At 40.1% G+C, this 14,475-nt stretch overlaps 1 protein-coding gene across 5 annotated transcripts in view; it reads right to left on the bottom strand.

Moving 5' to 3' along the window:
• The window catches only part of ST3GAL3 (ST3 beta-galactoside alpha-2,3-sialyltransferase 3), a 184,114-nt gene that overhangs the window by 134,754 nt on the left and 34,885 nt on the right, over positions 1-14,475 (bottom strand). For 2 of the 5 annotated variants that reach the window (XM_056355883.1, XM_056355881.1), the window contains exons 3-5: positions 11,172-11,219; positions 9,050-9,205; positions 611-653 (exon numbers count right to left, since the gene is read on the bottom strand). In XM_056355883.1, the coding sequence (XP_056211858.1) occupies positions 611-653; positions 9,050-9,205; positions 11,172-11,219 (247 nt within the window). The remainder of the gene's footprint in view (positions 1-610; positions 654-9,049; positions 9,206-11,171; positions 11,220-14,475) is intronic. The other 3 variants (XM_056355882.1, XM_056355885.1, XM_056355886.1) reach the window with 3 other exon arrangements.

Consider the following 14,475-nt stretch of genomic DNA (forward strand, 5'->3'; position numbering starts at 1 on the left):
AGTTCCACAATTTTCACAAGGCTGTTGACATCAGAAACAGAGTCGCTGGTGACCCCTAGTGTTAAGAAGTTCAGTCTCAATTTGACTGATCTGGCAAAAAGCACCAGCACCACCCTTCAGCACTTTTTTTGTTCTTCTGACATAGCAAATAGTCACTGCCTTGTGTTGATGTACTTTCTGCTCCAGTTTACAAACAAAAAGAGCAGTATCTATTTTTAAAAAAAGAAGTGGAAAGGAAATACAAACTTCTAAGCATCCCAGTAAATTGCAGATTGACATTCTTCCTGCTTGCAAGTGTTTAATGCATTTTTCCTCACTCGGAAGATTAACAGTAGGGTATCTAGAGCAGACTGACAGTCATGGCTTCAGGTGGACGTTTATAGCCTCCTGATCAGTCATTAGGGAATTAATGACAGTGAACCACAATCTGGGCTGGCCAGCAAAGCCTAGTGTAAGGAAAGAAGCTGTAATTGCCAGGTTGCTGCAGGACTTGGCTGTCTCTGGTAGCAATGTACAGTCCAGTGAGCCAGCTGTCCAGGTGACACAAAAGTTGCTTACAACAGAAATCTGTAACTACAGAAACAAAGAAGAGTCCTACTGTTCTACTTACAATTTTGAGTCCAGGTTCAGGAGAAAGCCCAGTTTGTCATATTCTGGAAAACAAAAGCAAGGAACAGTTATCATAAAAACTGCAAGTGTCTCCTCTGCAAAAGGCACCAAACCCAAAATCAGCAAGTCCTTATGGAAGGGCAATAATTATTTCTAACTGAAAATAGCTATATTGTAATTTCCAGTCACTAGCAGCTGTTATCACAGATTATTGTTACTTCAAGGTATTTCTAAATAAACATTTGTGAATCTCCAGGAAATACTAAAGCAAGATAATGTAGGGGTAATCAATTCAGAAATCACTAGAATTAGCCACGATATCTTCAGTCATAAAACCAAAGCACTACTGAAACCATACACGCAGTAATATACAAAGCTTTCCTGCTTGGAGTAAAACAATTTTGCCAGTAATTTGCATGACAAACACTCCTCCTAGGTCCCGATGTGGTAAAACTTTGAAATTTTTCTGGATTCCTTGTCTATTGCAACCCACAGCCTCATAACCAAGCAGCCCTTCTTTGAAAGAAAGTCATTCATGATGACAGAAATGCTCTAAGTTCAGGTGATGCTGTCCAATAGGAAACTGCAAAGTCACAGTTTATGCCACAAACAGGGAACAGCTACAGAAACAAAGTTATCACTCAGAACACCTGTAACTCCTGTATAAAGTGAACTTTGCACTCGGTCTCTTTGAATACATTGTGATCTTGTAAATCAGATACTTGATACAAAAAAATAAAACTATTAGAATTCACAGAAAAATCTAAAAGGTGCAGTGTCCTTGCATTGGGTTAAGCTTGGGGGCCTCCTCGCGCTGAGAACCGCTGGGTCTCACTACCAATTTTTTTTTTTTAATGAAAAGCAATACAAAGAGAGAAGTAAAAGATAATTCCTCCGAAGCTTAACGATCAGGATAAATTAAAAGAAACAAGAAGAAAAAAAATAATTCTCATAGCCTTTTCAAAAGAGCTCAGTGGAAATAGAGGTTTGTTTTCTTTACGAAACACCACCACAATTTCTGCAGCAGTAATATACCTAACAAGATCACAAGCTTTTCATGCTACCCAGTTACCAGCACAACTTAGGAAAGCCTAAACATGTGCTTAAGACAAAAGGATTGCATCAGATAAGTCAGTATAAACTCTGCCATTGATTTCAATCCCATCAAAATTTAATTCCCAAGCCAAGGGAAGCATTATTTTTGACATAACTTAGGTAACAGAAGTTGCAGAACATGTGTGCACTTGATATTGGCACTACTATCTGTTCTCTGACAGCACCCACGTACCACCCACCATCCCTGTTGTACTTGATGTTAGAAATGCACCTGTGCATCTCCCTTCCACCTTCCACACACTGATCGCTGCGTTTCCCCCGTGTGCTGCTTTCCTTGTAACTTCCTCTCAGTTTATTCCTCCTACAAGAATTTATTCCCTGTCCAACTTTACCTCCTCCGCATGTAGGATCCGCATGGGAAGGTATTAATTCCAGAAAAAGAAATATGCCTTCAATTTTCATTAACCCTTCCTCGTTCCAAAACCGACATCCCTATTGAGTAAACAGCAACAGGGATATATATATATATATATATTTTTTAACATCTACAGTCACTGATCAACCTGTCATCAGTCTTATGCCATTTGAGCTAACATTCCCTTCTTCCCAATGGGAAATACAAGAAAAGGAAATGCAGTAAAAGATACATCACCTCCTAAGTACAACATTACCCTGGGCTTTCTACTAACTCAGCACAACTTCTCAACCAAAGCACCAGAAAACACTACTTAAATGCTAAGTGCCACAGATGCCGTACCTCCACTGCAATGTATCATAAGATTTACCTTCTGTTTGTCACATGCATTTCAATTTCCCTAGGTTTAAAGTGGTTGCTTTTGACATTCACTGATGATTACTAACAGAGATATTAAGCAATCTTGTAAAATTATATACGGCAACTACCTTGGCAAAAGACACTTTCAAAAAAAAATAATGAAGTACAGCAAAACAAAATAACATTTCTGGTTTGAAACTAGAAGCACAGGTGTGTTCTTGATTTTCAGTAGGGTGTAAATCATCCTTTCAGGCTGTAACATCAAACCAGAAGCATCTATGCTCCTTCCTCTCACTAGCTGGTGAAATGTGCAAACTACTGAAACGCTGCCCTCATCACGGGCCATCTCACACCCACGGGGAGTCCTGGGAGTCACAGCATTACTATTGGCTTGGAAGTTAACCTCTATCACCACATGCTGCTCCCCCTGGAAAGACACTAGGAGTCTCTAAATTACAGATTTAGAGGAAGTTAGCTTCCTTTTTTATCAAAAAACAGATTCTTGTTACAGATTTTCCTGTGTTATTTAGCTGTATCATTACAAATACAGAGGCTGAAAGTCAGTGCGACACACAAAAGTGTAGCTCACATGTTGGCTGGAAGCGGTCCGGATTCTCAAAAGACAGATAAAACCCCAAACACTTGGAAAAAGCCAAACACACAGAGCCCAGCTGCAAGAAAAAAAAAAAAATCCTTGTCTGAAATTATGTATTTGATTTAAAACAAAATAAAACACATACCCAACTAGACAAAAGACAAGTACAAATGAATATAAAATACAGTATGGTCAGGGTGTGATGATTACAGGGATGGACTGAGTGGCCACACAGCTCACTGCTAAAGAAAGGGGCAATCCTACTCCTACCCTTTCCTCCCTTGAAAACACTGGCTGCAAAAGCCTGCCTTGGCACTCATGGGACCTCTCCGTGCTCTAGCCTACAGGTTGCTTTCACCCCCCATCACCTTAGTTTAAAGCCTTACTCACCAAGTTCACCAGCTAATATGCAACAATATTGCTCCTCTTTTTCACACAGTGGGATAGAGAAGTGCTAGAATATTAGAGAAAATGGAACAAAACAATCAGACAGAACAAGGTAGAAATACTCCAGCATCTCCACCAAGAACTGGCTTGGACCAGTTGGCCATGGTAACTGCGGTTTGATGTTGCCCTCTGCCAGCATCATCATGATGACCCCCCCATCAGGGCATCTCTGCACTGAAGTACAATGCAGAGCCACCAGCAGGTGTGGTGCTGGAGAAGTCCCTTCAGATCTAACCAGGCTGGTAGGTCTGATCCAGCTCAGGCCACGTCTGACCCAGCAATTTCAGGCAAGGCATTTATATGGTTGTGTGAAATAGGATATTTTTTTTTTAAGCCAGAAATAGTAAAGGTAACAAAGAACTTATTCTGCACCCACTAGAAGATCATCGTGGAGGAGTCCGAACAAGGCTTTACATTCTTAGCCCGTAAGAGACTGAAAGGCTCATGAGGGATAAAAACAACAGCACTGAGAGCAAAGCAATCCAAGGACCACATTCACTTGTGCTGGGAAGCTACAGATCTCAGCAGTTAATGGTACAGTAGTGTACAGAAGCAGAAAGGAACAAACATGGGAAATGAAGTTTCATCATGCCCCATAAAAACAAGAGGTCTTTTTAGGTCAGAAATAAAATGCACTTCTACATTTCCACGAAGATCGGAATTGAATAAGAATCTAATAACTGACAATGATTTCATAATAAAGCATGTAATTAGGATTATATGAATAGAAGTACAGCCAAGCACAGCAATTTGTAAAAATGATACAAATCCTGTGCCAAATTCAATGTCGACATTATCATGGAAATTTCCCACAAGTATCCAACAGAAATCCAGCTACCAGGCAGTAAGTGAGAAATGCATTGTGTAATGTCTATAAACTTCATACAGACCACCCAAAAAGCCATAAAGCTCAGTGTACAGTAACTATCAAGTTTTCAAATTGCATTTTGCATCTGTAGCCAATATAGCTATATACAAACAAAATGGGCAAAATTTTCCCCTTATGCTACTAATCTGAAATCAACAATCCAGGAATTAACTTGGCTCACTGGTTTTATCCTTCCAAACTACCCATAACTGATTTCACTGCTGGCTTGAATACTATTCCTTTAGCAGCTAGCTATATAGAAGCACAGTACAAATAACTTTACCCACAGAAATAGAAAATTAATTTTAACATGGGCTATATGTAGTTATAGTTCTCTCTGTGTTTTAATTGGTAAAGGCAAGTATAGGAGGGAAGACAGAAGGTTCAGTTTTAGGTATTTTATTCAAAATGTTTGTGTTTGTCAAAGAAATCAGTATGACACTCAAGAGACAGAGGAGTCCTATCAAGAACAGCTCAGACCACCCTGACACATTTCATCCTGTCCAGTGCAGCTTGGTCTCTGTGGAACTGCGGCTCCAACTAAGTTGAGCCTTGGTCCCTGTCCACATCTAAGTTCTACATCTATGGCAAAGGCCAGGTAAAATGACTTACCCTGCAATGAAAACGGTCAAACCCCTCACATTCACCTTGGACTAAGAAAACACATATGGACAGTTATAAAAGTTCAGCTGATGTAAAACAATTCTGCTAGAACTCAAGAGACAGGAAATAATTAATGAAAAAAAAAAAAGTCATATGCAATGGATCAACTGAGAAGGACAAAAGAAAGGTTTTCTTTCAGGGTTAAAAAAATACCACTCAGGACTAGTGAGCAACAACGAAAGTATTGGACAAACAAGGAATTAATGTTGCATCCTTTCCTTAGCATTTTCACTTTAACCTCTTCAGTGACGGAACTTACTGATGAAAGCATTCTTTTCTGAGGCAATTGAATAACTGAGGGTGGAAAAAGATTGCAAAGCCACCTGGGCTCCTCAGCACTGTCCTGCATAGACTGCCTCATGTCTATATTCTGGTTTCCTCCTCACCTCCATTTACTCTTTTTGCATACAAGTTGAACAGGCTTTTTCTCCAGGTTGTCCAAATGACATCAGGGAGAACCCTGAGTATACTGGTAAGACAAAGTCCAGTCCCTGGTGCCTTTCCTTGCTCTGTAAAAATACACAGAAGAAGTAGAACTGACATCTGTAAAGACAACTGCTTAGCCCTTGCAGCCCAGTACTAGAAGCATGCCTTGTTAATCTACGTCTACATAGAACTATCTGTCCATTTGACATTTCCACCACGCGTGCAAAAAAAACCATGATTCTTCAACAACATTCAATGTAGCCTCACTTAGGCTTCCCTTTTTTGAGGGGGGAACAAAAGAACTTCCTTAACAATAATACTCCTTCAGCAAAACTTGGAATTTCACATCTATTAAAAACATTCTCACACTGTGCAAACTGATCTAAAGAGACCAGTTCCAGTGCACTGAGCTCAACATTCATTTTCCACATACTGCACCTGATCAGAACAGCCGTATTTGATGGAAATGGATATGCCAAGCACTATAAGCACAACTAAAATACAAACCTGTGAGTTTAAAGTGGGGAAGGGAGAACTCTGTCTCACAAAACCCTGCATGCCCTGGTGACACCTAAAAACAGGAGGATACTATTTATTGTTTCAGATTTAACAGCAAAAGGCAGTAATTTTCAGCTCTATACCTTCAAGGTGGTTTTCTCCCCCCTGTAATTCTTTATGGGGGCCCCCAAAGACATCTGGCCCAGCTTTACAGCTTGAGAAAAGCAGTACACCAGAGGGGTTTCCTTCATCAGACACTGCAACTACATTATTCATTCCTCAGGCACAGAAAGAACAAATAAGTAATCACTTGCTGATAGCGCTGTATAGATCATCCACCAGGACGGCCTTTTGACCAAAAAGGGGTCATTTAGCATATTACATTTTAAAACGCTCTGGTTACCTTAACGTGGACTGTGTAATTCCTTACCATTTTTTTCCTAATGAAATCAGAGCAACGTCCAATGGCAGAAAAGCAACTGACTGCTTTAAGCTGAATTTATGAAAGACTCCAATAGGAAGATGAAAAATTTCCTCCCATGAACTGCATATGCCCTTTTTCTTTTCCCAGAGAGTCATCTGTTTAAAGCCAGACTGCAACCTTTGCTAAACAGTTGTTTCATTTACTACCATGTATACACTTGGCTAATGGGAGGTAATGCTGCCCTACTGATTCTTCTGACATATTCTTTATTTTAGAAATTGTATCAAATTTCCTAGTAAAAGTCAAGAACAATATTAAAAAAACAGTAATCTATATTGGCTTTTAGTGACTTACAAGATGCACTGACTTGATGAAGACAGATGCCATATGACAGAGAAAAATCCCACTAAAGTACTTCTATTTCAGGGTATTTTTTAAGCCACTTCTTGGCATTTGCACCTAAACTCATCCACAGCTGTATTTTCAATTGGAGGAATACAGCGTTTATAAGACGACAGATGATGATACTGAACATGCTGGCAAAGTCACATAAGGACTATGCAACCGATTCATGACAGTCACTGGCAAAGATTCAAGCAGCTCCCATGGTCTACAGCTCACAGAAAGAATGAAGTAGAACTTCATTAATCAAAAATTAAAAGAAAAAAGCGTTTTTGCAGAATAAAGCCACTAAAACCAGCAGAAAAGAAATAATCTTTCCCATTTACATACTGCTTTACAGGAATGCAGAAAAATGCAGCACAGTAAGTTCACCTCTCCTTTCCCATCACTAACACGTAGCATTAGGCAGCCAGAAATACACATTGGGGGAAAAAAACAACACAAAAACGCCAACACACTAGAACCACATCAGCTCCAAATGTAAATTAAAATTGTTCTCCTCGAAGAACATCTACCAGAGCCTCAGAAATTCTATTATATAACATAACATCTTAATTAATTACCACTAATCTAGAAATCTGGGGAAGATCAGAGTTTGTAACTGTAGTCACCTATACCATACGCCTCATGGACGCCAAAGAACAGCGAGTGATCTTCTGCAAGTCACCAATGTTTTTCTCTCATGCTAGCAGTTCTACCAATTTGACACCTGATGATTTCCGTTGTATTCCTATTCCTGCCCTCCATCCAAAACATAAGCAAAATCACAAATTCACTCTCGAGTTGTATTTAGGAGAATGGACACAAGGTTCTTCTTGTCCTTCACAAAATAGTTAGCTAACCATCTTCAGCAGCTGAAGGAAACAGAAAAAGTTTCCTTCATAGTTCCCAAAACAGTTAAGAACTCTACCATAAGGAATTACTAACAGCAAACTCCCAAATAAGCATGGGTTTAAACTCTCAGATGATTACTCCACTATCATTGTGAAGTCAGCATCTGGAAGCATGGGATTGAATGTGGGCTTTCTCAAGCACATAAGCTGCAGCAGATACAGTACTCCAAGTTTTAAAAGCTCCATTTTCTTTGCATATATCAAGCCAAACTTTTGATAAGGGTTAAGAAATAAACTGAAGAAAGCAACAACAAGTTAAAATATTCAAGCAATTTGAGGAAGACCTAAATAACACTGGGTTGCTTGAGATTTTAAACCTGCAGTGAGAACAACTGCTATACAACCTGTTGGTTGTATAGCAACATGTCTAAGAACAGCATAAGCCTACAGCCAAAAGGTATTTAGAACCACAGTATTTCCAGCAAGCACATTAGCAGATGGGAAAGTTGCACATTCAGTGCACTTTTATCCTGAAGAGGCTTAGAGAAGAAAAATTTAACTTGCACGCTCTCAGGCACAGGAGGTAGAAAAAGTCTTGAACAAAAATAGCAGGGGTATAAATCTGACTTTAAAGGTCCAATGTTTGATTTGCTAGCAACGAAGTAAAACAAAGCAACCAGAGAGGGAAGGCAGGGGGAAGGAATACAAGCTGTCTATGGCAAGCAAATGAAGTCCAGATCTCCTCAAACACCCTGTGTCCTGCTTAATGTTTCTCAAGTTCAGAGCATGACACCCTCCTTTCTGAACTGGTTTCATCTGAAACGCTGGCCTAGACATCCCCTCAAACATTTATCTTTGCTGCTCAAACTTTATCCTTCAAGGGAAGGGGCAGTCGTGAAAAGAATCACAAAAACATCTGGACTTGTGAAGGCCAGACTGCAGTGTGAACCTTAGACGGTTCAGTCTCACTCCAAGCATATTTGATTCTCACGTTCTCTAAGTTAATAATCTTCTATGAGGCAGTACTTTAAGGCTCCATAGCCAGATGATCTTCTGAACACTCAGCTCAGAAAGCCATCAAGCATAACCTAGAGAGTGTCACTAACCTGAGATGCACAAGAACTGATTTCCAGTCTCCCCGGAAACTGAGATTTGTGCATTGGACAAAGAGTTAAGGGGAAAACCAAGATAAAGACAACTCAAAATACAGAGGCTGCAACAAGACACTGCCCTTCACATGGCATGATTAACAACTATGAAAGAGCAATTCTAAGCAGCTGTTTAATACGCAAAAACAAGTCAATGAGTACTAGTTTTAAGGACCATGAAATCTTAACAGGGAGACTGTTACTCACAGCTGTTTAATTCTGACTAATAAAGAGAAAAGTGTATGTATTTTTATGTTTCAAAGTACATAACTTAAGCCCCTTCTTACCCCAACCTGAAACATCACCTACTAGGAATGGCGGGGCCTGGAGCTGCCATTGTTTCTGTGGGTTCTTTCTGGGCTCTGTCTTTTCCTGGGTCTGCAGCAAGGTGAGATGGGATGGACAGCGGAAGCACAATAGCCACAGTTTTTCTCTCTCTCCTTCCTGTTCAACAAGGAAAGCTATCCCTCAGTTGGATAGGCATCACGCATCTTGACATTTTATTACACGTTATCAGTTTAGAGCAAGTTAAAGATTGCAGCACAGCGAATGCAAAGTACTAAATATGAAAGCAATAAACATACAGCTCTCTTGGAGGTTTCTGAGCCTCCCTTCTCAAATATATGAGTTTTCTTCACGTTTCTTCAATGAAAAAACTCAACCTTGTTGCAGTGGAAGGGTTTACAAAAGATCAAATTTTACTGTCTTACTCCTACCCAATCCAAGCTTGAGTTGCAATATACAAGCAGAACAAAGATCAGTGCTTTTAAAACAGACCCAGGCAGTCTGTTGGCTTCCATTAGCTTGTCTCCCACCCTCCGTATTAACAGAACTCCAAAAGACACAGAACAGTTGAACTGTTTTCACAAGTACATTTACCACCCTATCGGTAGTATCATAATACAACATTTATGATTAACTCCATAGATGCCCTCCACTGGGAACTATCCACAGGGTTAACTGCTTTCACATCAGCTAGAAGCCAAAATAGTATTAGGGGAAAAAAAAATCCATAGTAGGCAATATTCAGAAGTTTTGCTCCAGGACAAATCCCGGTCTTATCTGTACCAACATCAATCCAGCATAACTCCAGTGTAGGTATGCTGAGTCAGACATACTCAGCTGTAATCAAAATATATCCCTGAATTTTACTCACAGATTTTTGTATCTAAAACCTATGCAACTTCCCCCCTACTTCTGCAGACTAAAGAAACCACCACCCAATACAGAAGGAGGCAAGGCAACAACACACTTCAGTTATGACTGGTATGAATTAGTAGAAGGGAGTTAATAGAGGGTCTCTTCCCCCCATAAACACAACATTTCCACTCTGCACTCAGCACCCTTGAAATGTCCCCACATCCGACCATGCACCCACAATGGATTCATTTCCAGATACAAGTTTTAGAGAAGAAGCAGGGAAAGCAGAAAGCATTTGGGGTCTTGTAAACAAAGCAAGTTACTACCACTAGCTCGGGGGTTAGTAAATCAGAAATCTATGTTCAAGCTTTGCTGTTAGTGTCAGGCAGCAGGCTTTCTTTCAGACTGTGCAGGCAGAAGACAGGTGCTATGTTGGAAGGCAGCATGTTCCCCCTCCCTAGCGACCTAAGAGGAAAGGCTAGTAAGCAAGATAAAATACAAAATCTCCACTTGGAATATTTTTTTCTTTTCTGCAAGACAGCAAATACCCCCATCTTTAAAGTGTTAAGGGGTTTTAAGTTATAAGTAACTCTTAGCCTTTCCCTTGTACTTCATATATCATTTATTCATACATATGGTGTGCCTTGGCTACAGCTCGCATATTACAAATAGCCAAATGAATAGTTACTGATTTCAAGAAGTGCCCCCAACACAAAAGAATCTTTGATTTCTGGTTCAGTTTAATTGAAGGTCATGCTCAGGTTCCAAAGGAAATTAGATTGGGCAGGATTTGCCCTGGGGTTCCATAATGCTGGTCAATCTCCACCCAAAAAAATGTTTCCAGCCCTATTTGTTTAGCTACGACTCTTTTGCCTTCTCCTTCCTGGAAGCATTCCTCATGTCTTTCCCCAAATAACTCAACTGTTTGTTTAGCTGAGAAACACTCCTAGTAGCATGGAACAGTTTTTCTTCAGCTGGTGGGTGACATCATCTTAATGCCTTTCACATGAGAAGAGAAGCACAAACCACATCACTAACACATGTAACGTGTCCAGGTTACCTGCCTTGCTGGGTTATGGAAGGGGTCCAACATGTTAATCCTTGTGTTCCACTAAGACCCTTCATGTTCCACCACACTTTGGAAAGGACCTATTTACCCACTTTGGCTAGATGGTTGATTCCCACAAAAGTCTGGCTCTGTGACCTGCCTCCCAACATGGCTACCATGTCCAATTAAGTAGAAGCCTTGTCATGAGGTGGGCGATAGAGAAGAAGGCAATGTTGTACCTGAGCCTATTGTATGTCCAACGGAGTCAAAGGAAAGAACCACTGAATCTGTAACACAAGAGTACAAGTTCATTTTCCCCATTTTCTTAGCACCATTTCTTGCTGTATCATTTTCTTGTTATTTTGCTTAAATACCTCCTTATGCTCCCTTCTGCCAGGAAGCAGAACAACTTCACCAGCCAGGCAAAACAACAGGCATCTAGCAAAGGCAAACTCTGCAGTACGCAACAAATCACAACGTCATTACCTAAAGTAGCTACAATTTATTGAAAATAATTTCCTTTTATGCCTGACCAGTTTGGTCAACCTTACCAAAATGGAATCATGATATGCTTTGGACTGCTAGCCTGGAGAGCTTTTTCTTATCAAATGCGTTATCAATATTTTGTCCCCACTTAGGGGACTCATCTGTTACAATCAGCTCTTCCTTGACACTATTTGCTAAGCAAAGTATTTCGTGGCTCTTGCAGTTCTCACCGTGTTTTCCACATCTTTACTCACACTAATGGCTTCTCAATCTATGAATATCCTTCACCTTTGTACTACATGCAGCACATTTGCCAAGTATCAAGAAAATACAACGTCTCTACTTGATAGCCTTTTATTTTGCCATCTGGGGATCACAATAGTGCTTTTATCCACGATCGCAATGACAACTCTTGCTCACCCTTTAAAGCCTAGTACTTTTAGTCACCGTTTCATATGATAGGGCACACTTTGCTTCAATTGTAGATTACAGTCCCCAGGTTTTTATATGCAACTTGACTTTTGGCCACATAGAAACCTTTATTGCCTGCTTGCACTTAGCTTACCGCATGATCCAGACCCCTTTATTAGTCATTCACTTTCCTCATATACCACTCTCCCAGCCTAGAACCTGTTTGCAAAATTTATTAGTAGTAATTCAATATTTTGTTCCAAGTGGAGCTGCAATATGGTACCATGCTCAATGGTGGGCGTTTTTTCCAGCTTTATTCCTACTTAAGACAAACCAACCATTCTTTTGGTAGTAAGCCTCCTGGTTTGCCATCCATTCTGATGCCAATCCCAGCTGAAGGAGGAAGTTACTGAACTCTACTCCACCACCAGTGGAGCAGAATTGAGCCCAGAACTTCAAGGCAACTTGCCAATGGGTAAAAGACAGCAAAGAACAAACCGCCACAATAGGTTTAATAATTTTATGGAATGAGAAGCTTTAAACTTACACAGCAATAGCAGAACTGCCTTTCACCTTCAGCTAAATTAATAGATTGAATCCCTTAAAGTTTCTCTTTGTAACTTAAGGCCTCAGATGCTGCCAGCTTATCACACATCCTTGGCAGCACCACAGCAGCTGCCTCAATACAAGCCCTCGGCACAAGGCAGAAAGCCCAAGCACAGTCAGATTTACTGTGCTGAAAAGAGGTTAAGCTCCTACTGCATCACCTTACGTTTCAGCAGGCTACAATCACAGACGTTGACAGTTACCACCTTTCAGCTGACAATAACTTGACATAGGACTGAGCCCTTGGCTTTTCTATACTGTATATCACCTTCACGCTTATTTTCCCATTCTTACAAATTCAGTAAGAAAGTGCTAATTTTCAAAATAAACAGACTAAAACTGTTCATTTAACTGGATTTAAAACAATTTTAAAAGTAGGTCTGTGCTGTCCCATGTCCAAAATTATAGTAGTAACAAAAAAAGATAGATATTACTAGTCTCAAAACTTATTCCAATAAAAATAAAAATCCATCTGGACTTAACAACTGTATTTCCTCTTTTGGGGATAAAATTCAGACATCCTTATATTATTCTAAATAGCAAGGGGTTTAATTCATTTTAACTGTGTTAAATTAATCTGCCATCAATTAATTCTGAAGTATCTCTGTGGGGTTGTACTTTTAAAAAACTGTTGAGATTTTTATCAACATTAACTATTACTTTGTAGTTATTGCCAAATTTATATGTTGTTCATTTTCCTGCAATATATTTTGCACTCAAACACTGCGCATGAAATATTAGGACCTATCCAAGAATGGCTGAAAAGCATTGCAAGCACCAAATTAATACCACTCTTGCAGCCCACAAAAATAGTATAATGTTTCATTCCTTTAACTGAGAATGCTATCTTCCTCATATAAACAAAAAAATTACAAGCAGAGCAAACATGTGAGCTCCCTGTTCCAGTCCAGTCCTCCACATGACTATTAGTTTCACAGTTTCAACCTCAAACTCACAGTGAATAACCTGTATTACAGTCAATTTCCCCCTCTGTCCCCACAAGTAATTTCACAAACCACAGACCTTTATTAAACCACTGTGTTTATTTCTGGCATTAAAACTTCAGAAGTTAAAAAGCTATAAATTTGAAAAAGGCTGAGAAGATAATATGTCACCTTTCTTCCACCCAGACAGCTATTCACATTCAGCCAAATTCAGAGCTACAGGTTATTTTTCTCAGAAGTTGATGAAGATAACCATTTCCTTGAGGCAAGCCAGATTTATTTGCAAATACACTGAGTCCTGCTTCCAAAACCAAAAGAAAAGTTCGCTTCTAGCTTCAAATCTCTTCCAGTCATCACTCAGTTCAAAGTCCTCCTGGCTTTCTAGACATTTTTTTGCAGAGACAAAGTGGCTGCTCAGTCTGTGCCCAGTGCCTTCCCTCTCACAAAGGCAACCTTCAAAGGCTCCATCTTTCAAAACTTAGTAAGACACAATGTAAAACATATTCACTCACATGTGCCCTTGCTTTAAGTGCCAAGAAGCATTTATGTCTGAAGGAGCAGTCTCTAACCTTTCAGCTACCTACTTCCATAAAGCATCCAAAATGTTCTCCTCCTGCCTTCTTAACTGGAAGGGCAGTCTTTATGGCCAAATCATGAAGTCTGACACCCAACAAGTTGCCAGTACGCACAGCTTAAAGCCACACACATCACAATGCCAGCCTTTTACATCTGTTTTCATGTTAGCTACAATCATTTTTCAAGGGCTGCAGCAGTTTAAAAAGGAAAAGGGGGGGGGGGGGGGGAATCAAACAAGATACAGCAAAATCCAAATGCAATTCTGGATCTGATCCAATCCATCAGAAGAAGTAAAGACAGCAGAAATACTTATTTAGAAGGCACTCAGTGCCAGGAATAACAATGGCTGAGACCTCACCAGCCAAAGTGCAAAGCTGCTTTGGGTCACTTTGTGTCAACTTTGGGTTAGAGTTGCACTGAGACCTATGTTCTGGGTTACTTTCCCCTCCCACCCACCCTCCAGCTAGACCGCCAAAAATTGGACCAACACATGAATCTGCCCCATCATCCCCCAAAAACC

Source organism: Falco biarmicus, chromosome 11 (genome assembly GCF_023638135.1).
Source record: "Falco biarmicus isolate bFalBia1 chromosome 11, bFalBia1.pri, whole genome shotgun sequence".
Classification (NCBI taxonomy): Eukaryota; Metazoa; Chordata; class Aves; order Falconiformes; family Falconidae; genus Falco; species Falco biarmicus.